The 25,776-nt window shown below is 45.0% G+C and overlaps 1 protein-coding gene across 1 annotated transcript in view; it reads right to left on the reverse strand.

Moving 5' to 3' along the window:
- The window catches only part of LOC121573380 (phospholipid-transporting ATPase IC), a 54,407-nt gene extending 33,592 nt beyond the window's left edge, over window positions 1-20,815 (reverse strand). The window contains exons 1-6 of the mRNA XM_041885317.2: window positions 20,486-20,815; window positions 7,649-7,829; window positions 7,139-7,236; window positions 4,405-4,518; window positions 1,411-1,509; window positions 992-1,053 (exon numbers count right to left, since the gene is read on the reverse strand). Coding sequence (XP_041741251.1) covers window positions 992-1,053; window positions 1,411-1,509; window positions 4,405-4,518; window positions 7,139-7,236; window positions 7,649-7,802 — 527 coding nt within the window. The 5' untranslated portion in view covers window positions 7,803-7,829; window positions 20,486-20,815. The remainder of the gene's footprint in view (window positions 1-991; window positions 1,054-1,410; window positions 1,510-4,404; window positions 4,519-7,138; window positions 7,237-7,648; window positions 7,830-20,485) is intronic.
- Between the last annotated feature and the right edge of the window lie 4,961 nt (window positions 20,816-25,776).

A 25,776-nucleotide genomic window follows, 5' to 3' on the forward strand; every position in this document is an offset into this window, starting at 1 on the left:
TCTTGATACATAGCACAGACAATACAACAAAAACGATTTAAGAAATTAAAAATGGTATGCTGTTGCACTATGGAACTGTGGAGATCCAGACCCACAGATATAGAACACAATACTATCTGTTATGTTGAGTTTCTCAGGTATCAAGTAATTCAGGATGCAAGAATATACTTAAAACACTTATATGGAGAGTTCATACAAATAGTTAATAGACACGGTACCGTGGTTCGTCTAACAAACGGCACATGCTTTGGCCTCGTCATCCACAACTACTGAACAAAGGAAATCTCTTAGTTTATACACTTCATGTTTTACACGTTTCTTCAACAACATCTGTTAACCATCAGTTGGCACTCCCTTCTTGGATGGTATTACCTTGTACCCCAAGTCAGTATATTACACCTATCAATCATTCTAAGATAAACCTCAGTGAGCTCCCTCGACATACTGGAATCCTTGTTATTCAGACTCTGCAGCACCAATAATGACCTATCTAATCAATTGAACATTGTTCCCACAACACTGTGAAAAAGACATAACACTGTTATAGTTTCTAAGTTCAGACCATAGACTTAGATAGACAAAGCTTATTTGTATCTGTCCCATTATGGGGTCAGAGGTCGGCAGAGCCATCGAGGTCCTCTCCATTTCGCCGTAGTCAATTTTCTTCTTCGATTACTTCTAGGAGTTGGTAAACAAACTGAAAAGGGTGCATACTGCCACCTGGAACGTGTTGTTTGAAAATATATACAGCCAAGGTCGCCGATTTACTGCCCTCTGCAGTTATGGAATGTTTGCTCACAAGTGTAATTCATTGGCTGATCCCTCCTGATGACCTGGACGGAATTATGTGATCCTTCCTTAAAAACATTGGAAGTCGCACCCAGTTGACTATTTTAAAAAATGGTGTAAACCCTCAATGGAGCCGCCCATGCTAAAACTGGTTATATCGAAGTAGTGATCTCTATCCATCTCTATGGTTCATAGTCATTACCTGCCATCCAGGAGGACCTCACACTTCCTGTTGTTGATCTCGTTGTCCATCCTGTGGCGGGCCTGTTGGAGAGGAAGGGAAAACACCAACCAGGGTTCAGCACTAGATAAATGGACCACAATGTTCTCTTCACAAATGGAGTGTACTGCACATGCCATCAACGAAAGAGAGACATTTTTCTTGGTCCGTCTCATCCGTAGGACACCGTGGTTGAGTGAAATGAACAGAGTCTGGACAGTGGCCATGTCCTGATTTCCCCCCCCCCCTTTTGCATACTTCAAGAAAACTTCTCGCCAACGCTTACACCAAATCCTATGCTTATAAATCCATGATGGGGAGTGTTTACAAATGCACACTTTGGGAGAAGGTTGGAGAATTGAGATGCAGCCAGCGGGAAGAGAGAGGATGGAGTCACTCACCAGATCGTCCACCAGGTCTTTGATGGCTGTGATTCCCAACACCAGGACTAAAGGCACTAAGGTGGTGTACCAAGGCAACGTGGTGATCTCAGGAATAATCTGGTGAATAATAATAAAAAGTGCATTAATATCACATAATCTATTCCTTTATCCAACATGTTAAAAGTTTCAAGGCAGCGTGGTGACCGCAGGAATAATCTGATTATAAATGCCCCATCTTTATTGCCCTGCGGTTTCTGTTGACCAACAATGCTTCATGTGTGTTGAACAAGAGAAAGTAAGTAAGCATACTATATACAGGGTCAGTTCCAGTATTATATCTACAATGTAAAGGGACACTGGAGTGATACAGGTAGATATGTATAGGGGTAAGTTGCTCGGCCCCAGTGATGTACTGGGTCGGTGGCGGCCCTCACCCCCACCACGATGTTGTTGTTGTCAAAGGGTGCATAAAATGCGTCGAGTCTGTCTGGTAGAGAGACATCATTGGTCAGATCACGGCTGGGTCTTCCTTTGTAATCCGTAACGGTCTGTCGCCCCTGCCACATTCAGGTGTCAGAGCCGGTGTGACATGATTCCACCTTATTCCTATATTGCCCTTTTGCTCGTTTGATGAATCTGCGGAGGTCGTAGTGGGACTTCCTGTAGGTATTCCTGTCCTCAGCCATAGCCTCAGGCTCATAGCCCTGCCCTTTAGTGCCAACCTCTGTATTAATCCAGGAACCTTCACTGTGGGGGACAAGGTCGCCCATGCATTTCCTAATTAGGCCGGTGACTGAGGTGGTTAGCTCGTCAATATTATCGGCGGAGTCTCGAAACATACCTGTATTTCAAATCAGCGCTACCAAAGCAGTCCTGTAGCATAATCCCTGATTCTGGTGACCATTTCGCAACGGAGCGAGTCACAGGTACTACCTGTTTGAGCTTCTGCTTGTAAACAGGAAGCAGGAGTAGGGAGTCTTGATCGGTTTTTGCCGAATGGCAGACGAGGGAGGGCCTTTGTAAGCTTGCTTGTGGGTAGAATAACAGGACTTTATTGCCCCTAGTGGCGAAGGACACGTGATGATTGAAGTTGGGCATCGCATGTCTTAAATCGCCGGCAACCAGAAAAGCAGTCTCTGGATGTACGTTTTCCTGCTTGTTTATAGATCGTTAAGTGCCAGCTTGTAACATTGCGGCATAGATTTAAAATGTGATGTAAATGTTATGTAAATTAGTTTAAACTGGGGCCTCCCGAGTGGTGCAGTGTTCTAAGGCACTGCATCACAGTATTAACCGGGAGTCACATAGGGCGGCACACAATTGGCCCAGCGTTGTCCAGGTTAGGGGAGGGTTTGGCCGGGGTACTTTCCTTGGCTCATCGCACTCTAGCGTTTCCTCGTGGCGGGCCGGGTGCCTGCAAGCTGACTTCAGTCGTCAGTTGAACGGCGTTTCCTCCGACACATTGGTGCGTATGGCTTCCAGGTTAAGCGAGCGGGTGATAAGTAGTAGCGTGGCTTGGCGGGTCATGGCTTGGCGGGTCATGGCTTGGCGGGTCATGGCTTGGCGGGTCATGTTGCGGAGGACGCATGACTCAACCTTCACCTCTCCCGAGCCTGTTGGAGAGTTGCAGCGATGAGACAAGATCGTAATTGGATATCACGAATTTGGTGGAGAAAAGGGGGGCAGAAATTTAAAATGTGAATATATTTTTTTATAATAATTAGTTTAAACTGCTCGCATCACAAAAAACAACACAAGCTCACTCCTTCCCAGTCCATCATTCAGCTCCCTGCCATCCAGGACCTCTATACCAGGCGGTGTCAGAGGAAGGGGCAAAACATTGTTAAAGACTCCAACCACCCAAGCCATAGACTGTTCTCTCTGCTACCGCACGGCAAGCAGCACCGATGCACAGTGGTGTCAAAAATATCTGTACTTCACTATTTATATTTTTGACAACTTTTACTTCACTACATTGCTAAAGAGAATAATGTACTTTTTACTCCATATATTTTCCCTGACACCCAAAAGTACTCATTACATTTCAAGTGCTTAGCAGGACAGGAAAATTGTCCAATTCACACACTTAACAAGAGGACATCCCTTCAGCCTTTGATCTGGCGGACTCACTAAACACAAATGCTTCGTTTTTAAATGTTGTTTGAGTGTTGGTGCCTAGTCACTTTACCCCTACCTATATGTACATATCTACCTCAATTACCTCGTACCCCTGCATCAACTCAGTACTGGTACTCCCTGTATATAGCCATGTTATTACCCGGTACTCCCTGCATATAGCCATGTTATTACCTGGTACTTCCTGTATGTAGCCATATTATTACCTGGTACTCCCTGTATATAGCCATATTATTACCTGGTACTCCCTGCATATAGCCATGTTATTACCTGGTACTCCCTGCATATAGCCATGTTATTACCTGGTACTTCCTGTATATAGCCATGTTATTACCTGGTACTTCCTGTATATAGCCATGTTATTACCTGGTACTTCCTGTATATAGCCATGTTATTACCTGGTACTTCCTGTATATAGCCATGTTATTACCTGGTACTTCCTGTATATAGCCATGTTATTACCTGGTACTTCCTGTATATAGCCATGTTATTACCTGGTACTTCCTGTATATAGCCATGTTATTACCTGGTACTTCCTGTATATAGCCATGTTATTACCTGGTACTTCCTGTATATAGCCATGTTATTACCTGGTATTTATTCCTCGTGTCACTATTTCTATTTTATTTATCTTTAACTCTGCATTGTTGGAAAAGGACCCGTCAGTAAGCATTTCCCTGTTAGTCTACACCTGTTGTTTACCAAGCATCTGACAAAATTGTATAGATTTGATTCCTTCCGTACTGTAGCATGATCTGGGATGTCTGACAGAAGACTCTTTGCTAAAAATGGAACCCCACGGTCTACCGCTGAAGATCGTTGTAATCAGTTATTATTCAACGCTGGCTGAAACGCAGCGGTTTTTAGCAGACTTACCTGTAAGATCAGCAGGGCCAGAAAGTAAAGGTTGGCAGCTCGTTTGAACTGCTCGAACAGATTCAGTGGGATGAAGGTCAAGGCGTTGTATTTGTACGTCTTGATTCCATTCCCCTTAGGGCACAAAACAACAACGCATTTGGTCAGAAGATGAACTAAAGAAAGGTACATAAACACGGTTAAATCAAAACAGGGAGAAAATCTCCACTTTAATGTCCATATAGAGACTTGAGGCTCTTATACATACAAACTCTGCTTTTACTAAAGGTTTCTGGGAAGACAGAAAGGCTTTACGGATACAGACTGGTTTAGACTATTATGGCCATTAACATCAGGGAGACTTTAGGGAAGTTCTATGTTAACAGGCAGTCCTCTGGTTCCTGGGGCGGCAGGTAGCTTAGTGGTTAAGAGCGTTGTGCCAGTAACCGAAAGGTCGCTGGTTCTAATCCCTGAGCCGACTAGGTGAAAAATCTGTCGATGTGCCCTTGAGCAAGGTACTTAACCCTAATTGCTCCTGTAAGTCGCTCTGGATAAGAGCGTCTGCTAAATGACCAATTATTATAATGAATTCACACTCCAGTACAGTAGCTAAAATATAAATGTAGTTGTGTGTGCATTCCCCTAGGTGCGGCTAGAACACATCTTCCATGTGTGTGTGCATTCCCCTAGGTGCGGCTAGAACACATCTTCCGTGTGTGTGTGCATTCCCCTAGGTGCGGCTAGAACACATCTTCCGTGTGTGTGGTATTCTGGGGTGGAACAGTTCTCTCTCTCTCTCTCTCCCTCTGTCACACTAGGTAGAACTTTCCATGTCAATTCGCATAAACAACAAAACAGCAGACACGATTAGACAAAACCACTCTTCTAAACCCCAGTCCAAAATGACAACCTATTTCCTATAACGTGCACTACTTTTGACCAGGGCAGAAAAGTAGTTCAGTATATAAGGGAATAGAGTGCCATCCATGTGTCCTAGAACGTGACTAATAATTAAAAAGAGCAGAGTAGGACTAGGACACCGGTGTAGTGGTCAGTGACTTTATAAAGAGCAGTCTTTAACCAAGGGTAAGTGGAAACAGCAGCTTAGGTTAAGTACCATTAAGGATAAGAGCGGGGCTTAGGCGTGGTGCTGAAAGGGAGTGTCTGAATGTCTGTAGCCCAGCCTCTCTGCTCTTTATTTTCATGATTTATTTAAAAACCACATTTAGTTACAAACAAAAACACCTACACTTGCTCTGTCCGTTCCTTTAAGGAAGAGTTATTAACCGAAGAAACAGGTGAGGTGTTGGTTTTTAAGGGAGTGTCTACTGTGTACAGGGAATTTCCTGTGTCACAATCCCAATGCCTTACCGCAGGCAGAGCGCACAACCACAGATCACGTCAAACAAATCAATAGCTGCAAACAAAAGCGGAGCTATTTTCAGATGTCACAAAATACCTAAGTCATAGTTTGACATCTGTACTTTGTCCCACAATGTGCCTGCAGTTAGCATTCTAACTAGCCTGGTCCCAGATCTGTTTGTGACGTGACAACGCCCATAGAAGTTGGCAGGATTGGCAGATCTGGGACCAGGCGAACTGTTAACAGTGGCACTCCTCCTCGAATACAGGTCAACTCCACTGTGGTATCAGTTTATCCATGTGGGGGATGACCCCAAACACAACAAACTACTTCTGTCACCAGTTGGAAAATATATTTATTTACCCATTTGTTTATGTTTGTTTGTTTAGACAACTGAATGAGATTCGTATCACCTCATTACCATAAATGGTAGCCTTGATTTCAGGCTAACTCTCTGATGATCGACACTAGGGAGTGTGGTAACATGACGTCTAATGGTGACTAACAAGTAAATGAACACAAAAGAGAAGAAATTCTATCGCCACAGAAAGGAAAGACCACAGACTAACAATGAGTCCTGTCCTGGCACAGTCTGGCAGTCACTGATAATACCTGGGCAACTGATAAATACCTGGGCAACTGATAAATACCTGGGCATCTGATAAATACCTCGGCATCTGATAAAAAAAATACCTCGGCATCTGATAAATACCTCATTGTTATTTTCAGCCCAGAGTCTGTGTGTTTTATGGAGCTGTAATAAAGAATCTTTGTATTATATACAAAGTGGTCCGGCCGGTATGACAGACACATCAGCACAGTAAGGAGGAAGTAGGAACAACCAGAATAACTGATCAAATAAAAGAACAAACTTCCTTATTGTCCATGATGCACTGGACCTACTACCGCCATTGGAAAGTATGTAATAGCACACACAGTGGTGTATGAGGCAATCCAAAAGGATAAAAGCTCAACATAGCACTGGCATTTTGTCTGCTACCACACTCCAATATGGGCTTGTTTAAAGGGACGACGTCGAGCTCCTCCTAAGCACATTACAGAGATAGGTTTCTGCCGACCTGAGTCTTGTCCTTTATGGTCGCACTCCTGCCAGCAACTGTCATTACTCCTAAAAATAAAGCTTGTTTCATTAGTAAATATTTAGTTTTACTCAGTCTGAGGCTGGTGTTCATTAGGGTGGTGTTCATTAGGGTGGTGTTCATTAGGGCATGGAACTGAAAAGGTTTTAAACCATTTTACAACGGAAAACAAAACAATTTCCAGGTTACAGCTTTCCTGTTTCAGTCCATTGTCTTCGTGTGGTGCCTAACGCACAAGACCTAGGTTTGAACCAGCAGTCCTGGGTGGAACTGGGAGAGAGAGGGGACTTACTGCGTATTTGCTCTTCTTGAGACAAAAAAAGTATTTTTTCTGAAACTCTGGCAGGTTACAGAAGGCTCTGTCATTTGCTTTGACTCTCCAACCAGACTCTGGAAACAGAAGAACAGACAGTCAGTTGGCAAACCTGAAGAATATGGCAGCTGAATGGTGAAACTGGAATATTTCCAAACGAATCGAAGGTGGTATCACAACTATTAAGGGTGTTTCCTCATAAACAGTCCCCTGTAGCTCAGTTGGTAGAGCATGGTGCTTGCAACGCCAGGGTTGTGGGTTCGTTTCCCACAGGGGGCCAGTATGAAAATGTATGCACTAACTGTAAGTCGCTCTGGATAAGAGCTTCTGATAAATGACAAAAAATGTAATGGATGTGTGTGTGTGTGTGTGTTTGTGTGTGTGTGTGTCTGTCTGTGTGTGTGTGTGTTTGCCTGTGTGTGTGTGTGTGTTCCTGTGTGTGTGTGTGTGTGTGCAGCTCTTCTCTAGTGTCTGCTCCCAGTCTCTTACCGGCGCTCTTGGGCTCTTCAGCCTGTGGCCCCCCTGGGGGCCTCTCTTCGTCTGAGCCGGGGTCCAACTCATCATCCGTCTCGTCGTCACTATACGGCATGACCTCATCGTCAGGCCCCAGTGACTCCTGGGAGTCTACTCGCTCCCGACTCATGGTGGAGAAACGTCTGGAGGTCGCTCACTGGGGGGGATGGATGGGGGGCGAGGGGAGAGGGAGGAGAAGAGAGGGGGAGAGGACAGGAGAGAGAGAGAGCAAAGATCGAGTGAGAGAGAGGAGAGAGAGAATTTTCATCAAGGAGTATTTTGAAATAGCCACTAATCCTTGCTAATTATTTTGCCAACTCATTCTTCCAAAGCAAAACTGGTTTCAGTTCACATTAACAAAGCATGTCAGAGGACTTGAAGTACACTAAACAGTCAAGTCCACTTAGATCTTTGACAGGGAAAGGACACTAAAGAAATCACGTGTCATACACAAGATACATGTGCTGTCATACTAGATACACTACATGGCCAAAAGTATAAGGACACACCTTCAAATGTGTGTATAAAATAGAGTACACAGCCATGCATTGGCAAACATTGGCAGTAGAATGGCCTGTACTGAACAGCTCAGTGACTTTCAACGTGGCACCGTCACAGGATGCCACCTTTCCAACAAGTCAGTTCGTCAAATGTCTGCCCTGCTAGAGCTGCCCCGGTCAACTGTAAGTGCAGTTATTGTGAAGTGGAAACGTCTAGGAGCAACAACAGCTCAGCCGCGAAGTGGTAGGCCACACAAGCTCACAGAACGGGACCGCTGAGTGCTGAAGCGTGTAAAAATTGTCTGTCCTCAGTTGCAACACTCACTACTGAGTACCAAACTGCCTCTGGAAGCAACGTCAGCACAATAACTGTTTGTCGGGAGCTTCATGAAATGGGTTTCCATGGCCGAGCAGCCGCACACAAGCCTAAGATCACCATGCGCAATGCCAAGCGTCACCTGGAGTAGTGTAAAGCTTGCCACCATTGGACTCTGGAGCAGTGGAAACGTGTTCTCTGGAGTGATGAATCACACTTCACCATCTGGCAGTCCGACGGACGAATCTGGGTTTTGGCAGATGCCAGGAGAACGCTACCTGCACCAATGCATAATGCCAACTGTAAAGTTTGGTGGAGGAGGAATAATGGTCTGGGGCTGTTTTTCATAGTTTGTGCTAGACGATTGTCAAGATCTGTGTGGAAGAACTTGACTGGCCTGCACAGAGCCCTGACCTCAACCCAATCTAACACCTTCGGAATGAAATGTAACGCCGACTGCGAGCCAGGTCTAATCGCCCAACATCAGTGCCCGACCTCATGAATGCTCTTGCTGCAGTACCCACAGTAATGTTCCAACATCTAGTGGAAAGCCTTTCCAGAAGAGTGGAGGCTGTTATAGCAGCAAAGGGGGGACCAACTCCATATTAATGCCCATGATTTTGGAATGAGATGTTCGACGAGCAGGTGTCCTCATACTTATGACATTGTAGTGTATAACCATGAGCAAAAAATAGACTGTGTTGCTTTCGCTATAAAAAATAAGATAAAACCTTGAGTCCACAAAAAGAAACTAGACGGAAACAAAAACAGAACTAAAAGAAAAATAAATTTCCCCAATCTTTCACCTACGTAAAACCTAAAAAGGAAAGCCGACAGGTTTAAATATAGCCAAATACTCCAGGTGAATTTCCATTCCCCGTCACTAACCCTACCCGTTTTAAGGAGATGGTGGTAATGGAGCTTGATCAGCAAGGTGGCGACCGCATTCCTCATGTTTAACCCTGACACAGAAGCATTCTACAGACAGAAAGCAGTTGAGTCTCAAATGGAACCCCATTCCCTTTATAGACGCACTTCTTCAGACCAGGGCTAGTGCTCTATATAGGGTATATGTAGATGGCCATTTGGGATGCAGCCAGCCCCTTCAGGTGACTATGCTGTTCTGTAGGCAACCCCATGCCAAAACTACACACATCATAAAAAAAAAAAATCACACACACATCATAAAAATCACACAGTGACACCACAGTCAGAAATGCCATGTCGACATTATGCCATTATTCCAGCTCAGGTGAGAAACCAATGGCTGGAAATGAACCACGGAACGCGACTCAAAAACACGCTTCTCCTCCCAGCCCCGTGTCCACTCAACTGTACTGCCAAAGCCAAAACGGCAATGGCAGCACACCAACTTGGGGTATTTATTGAGCCAATAACATGTAAGTAAGCAGTTTGTGCCATTATATAGTCTAGGTTACTACTAACCATAATACACAGAGCACACTATAATATAGTTAACTCATAAGGCTTTCAATGTCTTGTTAGATTAGAGCACGAAAATGGGTAATGGCCAAACAACCTAAAATGTCTAAGTACTCAGTGTTAGCCTTTTGGCACCAATGTCTTTTAGCCTCTTCACGCTAGACAAGGTAATGATTGACAAGTGTTTTGGGCCCATTACAAAGCTTATAAAAAAACATAGGCTACTTTATATTTTTAATTTGTTTGCTAACGTTATGTAGTTTAGTGTTAGCAACATACTACCAGGATACACTTCAACACCCCCAGGAGGCTGCACCAACCATGTCCAAATGCTGTGCTAGAAGGAAGCCTTGACGAGCACATCAGCTGATGTCAGTCAGATAACCAGCTGGCAGAGCCGTGAGGCTGCTGGGTTTTGTTTGGTGGCCATGAGGCCTTTTGAATCGTTAGTTTGGGCACTCCTTTTTGGATTTTTTGTACGTATGTTTCGTCCCCATTAGGACAAATAATAATCCGCTTGGACTGGCCGACCAAGAGGTCAAGAAGTAGCTGGACCTAAGGAAAAGTGGCTGTTTCCTGGATACATACATTCAACACCTGGTCGCACACACACTTACTTCCCACATTTAAGCACACATCAAGTCAGGTTACAGACCATGTAACTAGGACTAAGACCCCTAGACAGGATGAGTCAGCAAAATCAGTAGGGTAGCTATCGGTTTTGTCACAACAACAACTTAAGTTAGTTTAGGTTTTCCACGTGACAAAAGGACTCCAGGACAATTCAACTCACCTTACGTGATAAAGCAAGAAGATGCCTACGTGATGTTGTTAAATCATAATGAGCATCACTAAAATCTGTGAAATGTCTCTCTCTCCCCTAGACAGTAGACACCTTAGAAAATACCTTTAGGATATAATAGTCTGGGATGGAGTGGAAGTGGCATGTACAGTGCATTCAGAAAGTATTCAGACCTTCACTCTTTCCACATTGTTACATTACAGCCTTATTCTAAAATGGATTAAATAGTTTTTTACCCCTCAATCTACACACAATACCCCATAATGACAAAGCAAAAACGGGTTTGTAGACATTTCTGTAAATTTATATATTTCTTAAACATGGAAATATCACATTTACATAAGTATTCAGACCCTTTACTCAGTACTTTGTTGAAGCACCTTTGGCAGCGATTACAGCCTCGAGTCTTCTTGGGTATGACTCTACAAGCTTGGCACACCTGTATTTGTGGAGTTTCTCACATTCTTCTCTGCAGATCCTCTCAAGCGCTGTCAGGTTGGATGGGGAGCGTCGCTGCACAGCTATTTTCAGGTCTCTCCAGAGATGTTCGATCTGGTTTAAGTCCGGGCTCTGGCTGGGCCACTCAAGGACATTCAGGGACTTGTCCCGAAGCCACTTGTGCGTTGTCTTGTCTGTGTGCTTAGGGTCGTTGTCCTGTTGGAAGGTGAACCTTCACCCCAGTTTGAGGTCCTGAGAGCTCTGGGGCAGGTTGTCATCAAGAATCTCTCTGTACTTTGCTCCGTTCATCTTTCCCTCGATCCGGACTAGTCTCCCAGTCTCTGACGCTGAAAAACATCCCCACAGCATGATGCTGCCAACACCATAGGGATGGTGCCAGGTTTCCTCCAAACGTGACGCTTGGCATTCAGGCCAAAGAGTTCAATCTTGCTTTCATCAGACCAGAGAATCTTGTTTCTCATGGTCAGAGTCCTTTAGGTGCCTTTTGGCCAACTCCAAGTGGGCGGTCATGAGCCGTTTACTGAGGAGTGGTTTCCATCTGGCCACTCTACCATAAAGGCCTGATTGGTGGAATGATGCAGAGATGGTTGTCCTTCTGGAAGCTTCTCCCATCTCCACAGAGGAACTCTGGAGCTCTGTCAGAGTGACCATCGGGTTCTTGGTCACCACCTTGACCAAGGCCCCTCTCCCCCGATTGCTCAGTTTGGCCGGGTGGCCAGCTCTAGGAAGAGTCTTGGCGGTTCCAAACTTCTTCCATTTAAGAATGATGGAGGCCACTGTGTTCTTGGGGACTTTCAATGTTGCAGATTTTTTTGTTTTGGTACCCTTCCCCAGATCTGTGCCTCGACACAATCGTGTCTTGGAGCTCTACGGACAATTCCTTCGAACCCAAGGCTTGGTTTTTGCTCTGACATGCACTGTCAACTGTGGGACCTTATATAGACAGGTGTGTGCCTTTCCAAATCAATTGAATTTACCACAGGTGGACTCCAATCAAGTTGTAGAAACATCTCAAGGATGATCAATGGAAACAGGATGCACCTGAGCTCAATTTCGAGTCTCATAGCAAAGGGTCTGAATACTTACGTAAATAAGGTATTTCTGCTTTGGATTTTGTATAAATTTGCAAACATTTCTAAAAACCTGTTTTCACTTTGTCATTATGGGGAATTTAGTGTAGATTGATGAGGGAAAATGTTCATTTAATCCATTTTAGAATAAGGCTGTAACGTAACAAAATGTGGAACAAGTCAAGGGGTCGGGAATACTTTCCGAATGCACTGTATATTCAATTTTTATCAAATCAAATTTGTATTTGTCACATGCGCCGAACACAACAGGTGTAGAGCTTACCGTGAAATGCTTAGTTACAAGCCCTTAACCAACAAGGCAGTTCAAGAAAATAGTTATGAAAATATTTACTAAAAAAAAAAACTAAAAGTGAAAACAAACAAACAAAAAAGGTAAGGTACGGTAGAACGTACCTTAGCTCCACACCCAAGGGGAGAGTTAGACACAGGTAGGCGATAGGCAGGCAGGTAGGGCGCACCCTTATTTGACTAAGTAAGCAAGGTCTCTCGCTCACTCTCTGCAGTTCCACTTCTACCATTCCTTCCTGCTGTGTAGTACTCATTTGTCTAAAATCATCTCTCCTTCCTCCAGCAGCAAGGCTATGATCAACGTGGCAGTGTCAACATAGCTGCTATTGTTAATAAACGTTTATTAAAAAAAATTTAAAAAAGTCAAATAAACTTTGTTACCCCAAAATCATACACTCAAACTGAAAACATAAAATGGGTGTACAATTCATTGGTTAGAGAGAAGGTCTCATATCACTTTCATTTGTATCCCCTGTAGCATTAGAATTGGTTCCCTGTTTGAGTCACACTTTGAAAGGCGGTGACCAACGATGGTCACTTACTAGACAAAATGTGTCCGCTCGAACGTGCCCATTCACTACTCCCCACAAATGTAAAACCATTGGATTGGTCTAAGCAAGGCCTAGAGAGTTTCCATATAGCCTACCAGTGATTTAGTTTCAAATCCATCAAGGGAAGTTAACAAGCACACACGTCGGGAGAAAGGACAGATTATTGGTAATGCAACTCGTCTCCATGACCATCTTGTGTAAATACTATAAAATACTAAACAAATCAAATAAGACTGTCTGGCGGTCTGTCTGGCAGTCTGTCTGGCAGTCTGTCTGGCAGTCTGTCTGGCAGTCTGTCTGGCAGTCTGTCTGGCAGTCTGTCTGGCAGTCTGTCTGGCAGTCTGTCTGGCAGTCTGTCTGGCGGTCTGTCTGGCGGTCTGTCTGGCGGTCTGTCTGGCGGTCTGTCTGGCGGTCTGTCTGGCGGTCTGTCTGGCGGTCTGTCTGGCGGTCTGTCTGGCAGTCTGTCTGGCGGTCTGTCTGGCGGTCTGTCTGGCAGTCTGTCTGGCAGTCTGTCTGGCAGTCTGTCTGGCAGTCTGTCTGGCGGTCTGTCTGGCGGTCTGTCTGGCAGTCTGTCTGGCAGTCTGTCTGGCAGTCTGTCTGGCAGGTTGTCTATGGCCATGCTGTGATTTGAGAGACAACAAGTTCCTGAATACCAGAATGCTTGTGGAGAGGAGAGGATAGGCCCTATAACATTACTGTGTGAGGAGTACGTCTATAACCCCATGTATGATATGATCAAATGCAGGACCAATTTAACGTGGCACATTGAAGTGTTTGAGGTTGTGAATTGATTGTGTACAGTAGTGAGTGTTGCGAAACAGTTTGTTTTCCAAATTCTTAAGAACATGTTTCTGGCAGAGAACAAAGCGAGGAATGCACTTCTCATGACAGTGAGCCTCTGACTTTACACTGCGATGAGGATTCTGCTATTCTATGATTCTGAGAGCTCTAACATGAATCACCATGGAGAATATCACCAAATCCACACACAAAAAATCAATTTACACACTTTCTATTAGGAGAAATGGGAACAATCAAGATCAAAAAGGCAACTATATTCTAGACCCACATTCCCTGAAATTCACTACCACTAATCAGTGGGATGGACTAAATGTTAAATATGACTTAGGGGTTAAGTCCCAAATGGCACCCTTTAATTTATAGTGCACTACTTTAGACCAGAGCCCTCCGAGGTGTAAAATATGATAGTCACTGTCCTCCTCCACTACACATACTGCGGTTTGTTGTGATGTTTGGCGGTCTCAGTCGGCAAACAGGTCTGGCCCGACACACTGCCATGGCAACAATGCGGAAGAGGGGAGGGGGAGAGAGGGACAACAGGCATTCAGAACACCTTTCAAAAGGAGCCTCACTGCCTGGCTGCCTGCCTCACATACCTGCCTGGCTGCCTGCCTCACATACCTGCCTGGCTGCCTGCCTGGCTGCCTGCCTCACATACCTGCCTGGCTACCTGCCTGCCTCACATACCTGCCTGGCTGCCTGCCTCACATACCTGCCTGGCTGCCTGCCTGGCTGCCTGCCTCACATACCTGCCTGGCTGCCTGCCTCACATACCTGCCTGGCTGCCTGCCTCACTGCCTGGCTGGCTTGTAACCTGAGACAAGTCATTCACAAAGGCTTTCCACCCCCATCTCAATATTTAATATATCCCAACTGTCCCTCACCCAACAGCCAATGCTCCCCTGAGGAGAGGAGGAGCGAGGTCAGGGGGAAACACACTGCTCTGAGTTTTTAGCTACCAGTCCCCATCAGGTTCAGTTTATTAACTACTGTAACAGTCAATGACTATCCGGCTCAACGGGGGGGGGAATCATACCATTCATTCGTGAATCAAATTGGAGGAGTGACTTGATCAAACATGTGCCACCAAGGATATTCTAATAAAATATCCAAAACAAAAGTATGGAAATGATAGATGAGCCATGTGAACAGTTAGATGCAAAATCATATTAGGTCCATCCAGCATATGATAATTTATAACTGCATTGCTGTGGATGGATTTCTGCTATGGAGAACAACAACAACAACCTGACTGACATCCTTTTCACACTATCACTGAACAGAAATTAACACCAGGCTATCAGTCTGACAACTGGAGTACACACCAGGCTATCAGTCTGACAACTGGAGTACACACCATGCTATCAGTCTGACAACTGGATACACACCATGCTATCAGTCAGACAACTGGAGTACACACCAGGCTATCAGTCAGACAACTGGAGTACACACCAGGCTATCAGTCTGACAACTGGAGTACACACCAGGCTATCAGTCAGACAACTGGAGTACACACCATGCTTTAAAAGCAGCTATAAGGAAAATGGAGATTGATAAAGGAAGAGAGGTTGGTCTTCAAGCAAAAAACATACTTGACTTCACAACATTTGCCTTACAAGTCAGGATTCAAATCTTGTTTTCTTGGTACCCTTTCGAGGGACATTTATTTCCATAAGGAAAGGAATGGGACATTTTCCTAATCAGAGGGGTCAGACTTGCTTTGCCTGTAGTCTCCATCACCCGCCTTCACCACCATGGTCAGCTCGGTTTATCACCTAACTAACAAGACTCAACATCACACCTTATGTCTGACAGTTGAAGAACGTTAGCCGTTATGCTATCCCTGTCAAAGACACATAACTTCCTGGGCAAACGCAGGAACAAGAATGTGTTCTCTCTCTCAGCCTTAGCTTGTGTTACTGTGCTGTGACTTGTAGCCCTGAACATGTCCTAGGGTGTAGATTTCAGACCTATAATAAACAATAACAATAGGCCCTAACCACAGAGTTTTTCTAAACCCAGAGGAACAACATCACAAGACTTCTGGGAACGCTTGCGATACAGACCAAGGAGATGATTGTGGACTACAGGAAAAAGAAGAGGACCGAGCACGCCCCCATTCTCGTCAACGGGGCTGTAGTGGAGCAGGTTGAGAGCTTCAAGTTCCTTGGTGTTCACATCACCAACAAACTAACTAACATGGTCCAAGCACACCAAGACAGTCGTGAAGAGGGCACGACAAAACCTATTCCCCCTAAGGAGACTGAAAAGATTTGGCATGGGTCCTCATATCCTCAAAAGGTTCTACAGCTGCACCATCGAGAGCATCCTGACTGGTTGCATCACTGCCTGGTATGGCAACTGCTCGGCCTCCGACCGCAAGGCACTACAGAGGGTAGTGCGTACGGCCCAGTACATCACTGGGGCCAAGCTTCCTGCCATCCAGGACCTCTATACTAGGCGGTGTCAGAGGAAGGCCCTAAAAATTGTCAAAGACTCCAGCCACCCTAGTCATAGACTGTTCTCTCTGCTACCGCACGGCAAGCGGTACCGGAGCACCAAGTCTAGGTCCAAGAGGCTTCTAAACAGCTTCTACCCCAAAGCCATAAGACTCCTGAACATCTAATCAAATGGCTACCCAAATGGCTAATCAAATGGCGCCCCCCCCCCCCTCTCACTTTTACGCTGCTGCCACTCTCTGTTTATTATCTATGCATAGTCACTTTAATAACTCTACCTACATGTACATATTACCTCAATTACCTCGACTAACCGGTGCCCCCACACATTGACTCGGTACCGGTACCCCCTGTATATAGCCTCGCTATTGTTATTTTTACTGCTGCTCTTTAATTATTTGTTACTTTTATTTTGTGTTATTTCTTTAATTTATAAAATAAAAAATTGGTATTCTTTATTAAAATTGCATTGCTGGTTAAGGGCTTGTAAGTAAGCATTCCCTGTAAGGTCTACACCTGTCGTATTCGGCGCATGTGACAATTGTATTTTATTTGAAGCAGACTAGGCCGTGGTATGAGAAGTCAATGAGTGAAGAAGTAAAAAATTATTCCTTAAATTATTACATTTTCTCAAAATCTATAAGGCACAACCTAAATTCGAGCTAATTTCTTAAATAGTTTAACATGTTATTAGTCCAACCCGTGACAGTGACAAACTGACACTTTCATTTGTCAGAAACTGCTTTATATCGAAGGAGTGCCTTTGATTTGAATGGCCTGCACATAAGCAGTTCGGCGCAAGACGACCGGTAGACCCAATTATGTTTTCCTGCGCATCAGCTTAGCTAGCCAACGTCACCTACAAGCGTTATTAGGGTTTTCTATTGGACAAGCAGTTTCCACCAATCTTCATACTGTACGGTCTTTGGCCCTACCTCAGGCTGTCCTCCTAAGGAACAGATCCTACACATCACTGTCTGGCCCTACCTCAGGCTGTCCTCCTAAGGAACAGATCCTACACATCACTGACTGGCCCTACCTCAGGCTGTCCTCTAAGGAACAGATCCTACACATCACTGACTGGCCCTACCTCAGGCTGTCCTCTTAAGGAACAGATCCTACACATCACTGACTGGCCCTACCTCAGGCTGTCCTCTTAAGGAACAGATCCTACACATCACTGACTGGCCCTACCTCAGGCTGTCCTCTTAAGGAACAGATCCTACACATCACTGACTGGCCCTACCTCAGGCTGTCCTCTTAAGGAACAGATCCTACACATCACTGACTGGCCCTACCTCAGGCTGTCCTTTTAAGGAACAGATGCTACTCATCACTGACTGGCCCTACCTCAGGCTGTCCTCTTAAGGAACAGATCCTACACATCACTGACTGGCCCTACCTCAGGCTGTCCTCTTAAGGAACAGATCCTACACATCACTGACTGGCCCTACCTCAGGCTGTCCTCTAAGGAACAGATCCTACACATCACTGACTGGCCCTACCTCAGGCTGTCCTCTTAAGGAACAGATCCTACACATCACTGACTGGCCCTACCTCAGGCTGTCCTCTTAAGGAACAGATGCTACACATCACTGACTGGCCCTACCTCAGGCTGTCCTCTTAAGGAACAGATCCTACACATCACTGACTGGCCCTACCTCAGGCTGTCCTCTTAAGGAACAGATCCTACACATCACTGTCTGGCCCTACCTCAGGCTGTCCTCTTACGGAACAGATGCTACACATCACTGACTGGCCCTACCTCAGGCTGTCCTCTTAAGGAACAGATCCTACACATCACTGACTAACTGGGAGGAATATACAATAGGGATGGAGGACATTCCATTACAAAGTATGTGTCCCAAATGGCACCCTATTCCGTATATAATGTACTACTTTTGACCAGACCCATATAGGCACTATTCAGGAAATAGGGTGTAATTTGGGATGCGGACTGGGAACATAGAAGAGGAAGTCATCCACAAGAAGGCTAATCTGTTACAGTACATTATGAGCACTCAGACTAACACTACACCTAAATACACATCTCTATCACCACATCAGTGTGTGTGTTTTAACCAGGCCTGCTCCTATTCCTGTCAACCATTTAAACCCTACATCCTGCTTGGCAAAGCCACCCCTGGGGCTTCATTCACACATTCAACCTGAACCGACCCATGTGGAACACATTCAGGAAGTGCACTGACCCCGAGGCGGCCCATTATACTGTCAGCGTTCGAACGGCCAATCCATCACGTAATATCATCCACATTTAAAATCAGAGGTAGAGTCATCTGTGTTGAGCATGACCTATGGTGGTGTTGAGGCCTCAAACTGGACCCCAAACCACAGGGGTGACAAGGTGGTGACTGACACATTGCAGAGGTAAGAAAATGATCAGTGTTTCGCCATCTCTTGGACTGCCAAAATTCAAGAATATGGGTCAAGGCAACTCTGCAGTCTTTCCCTCTGTGTGTGTGCTAGCCTAGGCAGGCGATACTGGTCGCTAGATCTGCCCTATCGTCTAGGATTGATGTGCATTCCCGGTAATACAGTCGTGTCAGCCGTGGACCGGCTCGTACATAAAGCATCCTCCGTTCAGTCTGCAAAGGCATCATTTTTATTCCTTAACCAGCTTTAAAAAATGGCAAGCCGCCTGGAAACAGGCCCCGTGTAGCTCAGTTGGTAGAGCATGGCGCTTGCAACGCCAGGGTTGTGGGTTCGTTTCCCACCAGGGGGCCAGTATGAAAATGTATGCACTCACTAACTGTAAGTCGCTCTGGATAAGAGCTTCTGCTAAATGACTAAAATGTAAAATGAAACAAAGTGGGAATATACACTGAGGCCAGTTTATTAGGTACACCACCCTGTTCACGAAAATGTTTTGCACCTACAGTGAGTCACGCGGCTTGCTATATAAAGCAGGCAGGCAGGCATCCAGCTACTGTTCGATTGAACGTTAAAACGGGCAAAACAAGTGACCTAAGCAACTTTGAGCTTGGTCCGACGAATCCCAGTTTCTGTTGAGTCATGCTGACGGCAGACTCAGGATTTGGTGTAAGTCCATGGTCCATCCTGCCTGGTGTCAACAGTACAGGCTGATGGCGGTGGTGTAATGGTGTGGGGAATGTTTTCCTGGCACACTTTAGTTCCCTTGATACCAATTGAGCAACGTTTCCATGCCCCGAAAATGTCAGGCTGTTCTGGAGGCAAAGGGGGTCCAACCCGGTACTAGATGGGTAAACCTAATAAACTGGCCTGTGTGTGTGCATGTACTGTTCTAATAAAACCCAATTTTCCATCACCATTTTCTGACAATTTAGGATGTTGCACACAGTGTTCAGCCAAGGGTGTGCAACATCCTAAATTGTCAGAAAAAAATCAGAAAGTGGTGGTGGAAAATTGTGTTTTATTAAGACAGTACACATTTTTCCAGTTTTTTTTTTTCCCCCCACGACTCGCCATTAAAGCTAGTTAAGGAGGGAAATGATGCCTTCGCAGCCTGAATAGAGGATGCTTTATGTATGAGCCGGTCCACGGGGGACACGCGTGTATTACCGGGAATGCACATCAATCCAAGCCTATAGTGCAGATCTAGCGGCCAGTGCAGGACATTGTCTGCTGTGTGTGTGTGTGTGTGTGTGAGAGAGAGTTAATAGACAGAGAAAGTGAGACTCTTCTCCATCCTGAAGCAACCCTATAGATTGTGTTGGAGACAGACTGTCTCCAGGAAGAGTATCAAGACTACAACTAAATGTAATTCACATCCCGTGTAGAGAATCATAATAAATTGTTTACAAACAATTAGTGTAAAAAAAAAAAAAGAGAGGATGTGGAAAAGTTCAACTACACAGAAACAACGCAAATCTGTTTCAGAACGTCTGGAAACATCATAAGTGGCCTGTTTATTGACAATAAGTGATCAATTAAATCGCATTTAAATTTGAATTAACTAGATCTTGTGAGAAAACCGACATACGACTTCATTCAGTTTTCGATTTTGTGATTATGTCAGTGTATGAAATAACGTCAACGTCACACTGAACAAATCCTTGAAAATAGCTCTAATTTGGCGGCGGATAATACAACTAACTACTCACCAGTATTCCTTCTCCGTCGATAATTTCTCCTTTTTCTTTCAGTGTGGTCTTCCAGTTTGTGGTTCATGTACCATGTTTGTTCTGTCCTCGCCACAAACAATTGTGGAGTTTTTGTTCACTCCCTTTACCTGCGTAATGGCTACCTACCTACCTACCCTGACATTTGAAAACTGGTCTGACAGGATGAGTTTGACATATAACTGTTTCATTCAAACAAACGACTATAAAAAGCTTTTTATGTCATCTTACTAGACATTTCGGCGCTGAAATGACATGCAGTTTCCCACTACCAATCATTGACTGATACACACGTGACCAACCAGGTAAAGATGTAATCCCATTCACAATCAAACGGAATAAAGAGGTTTTGGCAAGAAGGGATCCTGTTTGTCAAAATGGACTTTTCGTAGCAGGTTAGGAGAATTTACGTAGCAGGTTAGGATAATTCGCGTAGCAGGCTATGGGAATCACTGTAGGTTATGGCTAGAAAATGGGTTAGGGTACGCTAAAATGCTAAAATAAAAAATAATTGATGTTAATTTGACAAACTATATCTCATCTCGCCAGGACATGAATCAGTTGCATGAACTGCTTTATATCCGTAAATAAAAGTCTATGAAAAGACTGCCCCCAAAGACAACTCACAATGACATTAGCTATATTACTGTATAAAAAGTTTAATTGTAAAGTGTTCCTATTATAAACATTTGTATATTAATGTAAATCGCATGCTCTTATAGTTAATTTGCTATTAACCACATTAATATTAGGCAAATGTATCGATATGTTAAGAATACAATCAAATTATCCTCAATTTTATTGTAGCCCCCCAGTGATAGGTGAATTGGATTAGACTTTATTCATTGGCCACCAGCTCTTTAATCCCGCCTCTGCCAAAAATTGTGTTGTGCTAGTTCAATTGTACTGATAGGGATGCTTAAACTATGTTAGGAAATGCCACTTGCCCTAAAATCCTAACTTTGCCTGGCGGCTATCTGATATGAGGTAGTTATATTACAGTTTGTGTTAATAGCTTTGGTACTATTTTCACAAGTTATGTGGTACATTTTCACAACTCTTAGGACAAAAGTCAAAACTGGTCAATCAATCAATCAATCAATTTTATTTTATATAGCCCTTCTTACATCAGCTAATATCTCGAAGTGCTTTACAGAAACCCAGCCTAAAACCCCAAACAGCTAGTAATGCAGGTGTAGAAGCACGGTGGCTAGGAAAAACTCCCTAGAAAGGCCAAAACCTAGGAAGAAACCTAGAGAGGAACCAGGCTATGAGGGGTGGCCAGTCCTCTTCTGGCTGTGCCGGGTGGAGATTATAACAGAACCATGCCAAGATGTTCAAAAATGTTCATAAGTGACAAGCATGGTCAAATAATAATCAGGAATAAATCTCAGTTGGCTTTTCATAGCCGATCATTAAGAGTTGAAAACAGCAGGTCTGGGACAGGTAGGGGTTCCATAACCGCAGGCAGAACAGTTGAAACTGGAATAGCAGCAAGGCCAGGCGGACTGGGGACAGCAAGGAGTCACCACGGCCGGTAGTCCCGACGTATGGTCCTAGGGCTCAGGTCTCTCAGTTGGCTTTTCATAGCCGATCATTAAGAGTTGAAAACAGCAGGTCTGGGACAGGTAGGGGTTTCGTAACCGCAGGCAGAACAGTTGAAACTGGAATAGCAGCAAGGCCAGGCGGACTGGGGACAGCAAGGTGTCAGCATGCCCGGTAGTCCTGACGTATGGTCCTAGGGCTCAGGTTCTCAGAGAGAAAGAGAGAACGAGAGAATTAGAGAGAGCATACTTAAATTCACACAGGACACTGGATAAGACAGGAGAAGTACTCCAGGTATAACCAACTAACCCCAGCCCCCCGACACATAAACTACTGCAGCATAAATACTGGAGGCTGAGACAGGAGCGGTCCGGAGACACTGTGGCCCCATCCGAAGAAACCCCGGACAGGGCCAAACAGGAAGGATATAACCCCACCCACTCTGCCAAAGCACAGCCCCCGCACCACCAGAGGGATATCCTCAACCACCAACTTACAATCCTGAGACAAGGCCGAGTATAGCCCACAGAGGTCTCCACCACAGCACAAACCAAGGGGGGGCGCCAACCCAGACAGGAAGATCACGTCAGTAACTCAACCCACTCAAGTGACGCACCCCTCCTAGGGACGGCATGAAAGAGCACCAGCAAGCCAGTGACTCAGCCCCTGTAACAGGGTTAGAGGCAGAGAACCCCAGTGGAGAGAGGGGAACCGGCCTGGCAGAGACAGCAAGGGCTGTTCGTTGCTCCAGAGCCTTTCCGTTCACCTTCACACTCCTGGGCCAGACTACACTCAATCATATGACCTACTGAAGAGATAAGTCTTCAGTAAAGACTTAAAGGTTGAGACCGAGTCTGCGTCTCTCACATGGGTAGGCAAACTGTTCCATAAAAATGGAGATCTATAGGAGAAAGCCCTGCCTCCCGCTGTTTGCTTAGAAATTCTAGGGACAATTAGGAGGCCTGCGTCTTGTGACCGTGAGCGTACGTATTGGTATGTACGGCAGGACCAACTCGGAAAGATAGGTAGGAGCAAGCCCATGTAACGCTTTATAGGTTAACAGTAAAACCTTGAAATCAGCCCCTTGCCTTAACAGGAAGCCAGTGTAGGGAAGCTAGCACTGGAGTAATATGATCAAATTTCTTGGTTCTAGTCAGGATTCTAGCAGCCGTATTTAGCACTAACTGAAGTTTATTTAGTGCTTTATCCGGGTAGCCGGAAAGTAGAGCATTGCAGTAGTCTAACCTAGAAGTAACAAATGCATGGATTAATTTTTCTGCATCATTTTTGGACAGAAAATTTCTGATTTTTGCAATGTTACGTAGATGGAAAAAAGCTGTCCTTGAAACAGTCTTGATATGTTCGTCAAAAGAGAGATCAGGGTCAAGAGTAACGCCGAGGTCCTTCACAGTTTTATTTGAGACGACTTGTAAGGTCACACTTGTAAAGCAGCCAGTCTTCATTCAAAACCTGTAATTGTGCATTCATTTCAATTGTAGACTTCTCTCCCCACACAACCATTTGATTCAAAATATAAATTTGTCAAATGTAATGAGAACACTGGTTTAACATCTTTTCAATTTAGTCGTTTTAATTACCAGTTAATCCAATGCAAGATAGGTGTTTCAAATCGCCCTTACATTTACATTTACATTTACGTCATTTAGCAGACGCTCTTATCCAGAGCGACTTACATTATTATTTTCATACCTTAGAAGTGCTGAAAGTAATACGCTACAGTGCTGTAAATTACAGTTCACATTATGCAATACACTTACATTACCCAACAACAAAATTGACAGAAAATCTATCATTTCCATAATATCTATCCAATGTTTAATCAAAGGTGTGATCGAATAACACATCCTCTCTTTTTTTTCCCAGATATAATTGCAACATAGGTGTATTGTCTAATGAAATGTAAGAAATTAAATAAAACGAATTGAATGAAAATAAAAACGTATAGCACACATTCATTTGCGTCAAGCTTATCTTGAACATTTGGCCATAAATTCTCATCCACATCAGTGAATGTCCTCATTGTTCATGCACCGCAGAAATAACCCTTGGCATGGCGACACAATCCAAGCTTGAACATTGGTCTGCATTGATGTCATCACATGCCTCATCCATGGCCAGCAGGATGGTGGCACGCTCATGGGGATACCGATAGTATACCTTCCACCTCCATGCTGAAAAAAATCCTCAATAGGGTTGAGGAAAGGAGAGTATGGGGGCAGGTATAGGATCACGAGTTGGGGATGGGCCCGAAACCATGCCTGAACCTCCTCTGCATGGTGGAACCTGACGTTGTCCCACACAATGACATAGGCGACCCCTTCACCTTGACAGGCCTGTGCATCAAATAGTAATAGCTAAGCTACTGGACTGTTTTGGTAGCACAGACTGGAATATGTTCCGGGATTCTTCCGATGGCATTGAGGAGTACACCACATCAGTCACTGGCTTCATCAATAAGTGCATCGATGACATCGTCCGCACAGTGACCGTACGTACATACTCCAACCAGAAGCCATGGATTACAGGCAACATCCGCACTGAGCTAAAGGGTAGAGCTGCTGCTTTCAAGGAGCGGGACTCTAACCGGGACGCTTATAAGAAATCCCACTATGCCCTCAGACGAACCATCAAACAGGCAAAGAGTCAATACAGGACTAAGATTGAATCGTACTACACCGGCTCTGACGCTCGTCGGATGTGGCAGGGCTTGCAACCTATTACAGACTACAAAGGGAAGCACAGCCGCGAGCTGCCCAGTGACACGAGCCTACCAGACGAGCTAAATTACTTCTATGCTCGCTTCGAGGCAAGCAACACTGAAGCATGCATCAGAGCATCAGCTGTTTGGAAGACTGTGTGATCACACTCTCCGTAACCAATGCCAGTAATACTTTTAGACAGGTCAACATTCACAATGCCGCAGGGCCAGACGGCTTACCAGGACGTATACTCCGAGCATGCGCTGACCAACTTGCAAGTGTCTCCACTGACATTTTCAACCTGTCCCTGACTGAGTCTGTAATACCAACATGTTTCAAGCAGACCACCATAGTCCCTGTGCCCAAGAACACTAAGGTAACCTGCCTAAATGACTACCGACCCATAGCACTCATGTCTGTAGCCATGAAGTGCTTTGAAAGGCTGGTCATGGCTCACATCAACACCATTATCCCAGAAACCCTAGGCCCACTCCAATTTGCATACCGCCCCAACAGATCCACAGATGATGCAATCTCTATTGCACTCCACACTGCCCTTTCCCACCTGGACAAAAGGAACACCTACGTGCGTGAGAATGCTATTCATTGACTACAGCTCAGCAGCACCATAGTGCCCTCAAAGCTCGTCACCAAACTAAGGACCCTGGGACTAAACACCTCCCTCTGCAAATGGATCCTGGACTTCCTGACTGGCCGCCCCCAGGTGGTAAGGGTAGGTAACAACACATCTGCCACGCTGATCCTCAACACGGGGGCCCCTCAGGGGTACGTGCTCAGTCCCCTCCTGTACTCCCTGTTCACCCATGACTCCATGGCCAGGCACGACTCTAACACCATCATTAAGTTAGCCGACGACACAACAGTGGTAGGCCTGATCACCGACAACAATGAGACAGCCTATAGGGAGGAGGTCAGAGACCTCAACGTGATCAAGACAAAGGAGATTATGTGGACTACAGGAAAAAGAGGACTGAGCACGCCCCCATT

The sequence above is a fragment of the Coregonus clupeaformis genome, chromosome 9 (assembly GCF_020615455.1).
Source record: "Coregonus clupeaformis isolate EN_2021a chromosome 9, ASM2061545v1, whole genome shotgun sequence".
Lineage (NCBI taxonomy): Eukaryota > Metazoa > Chordata > Actinopteri > Salmoniformes > Salmonidae > Coregonus > Coregonus clupeaformis.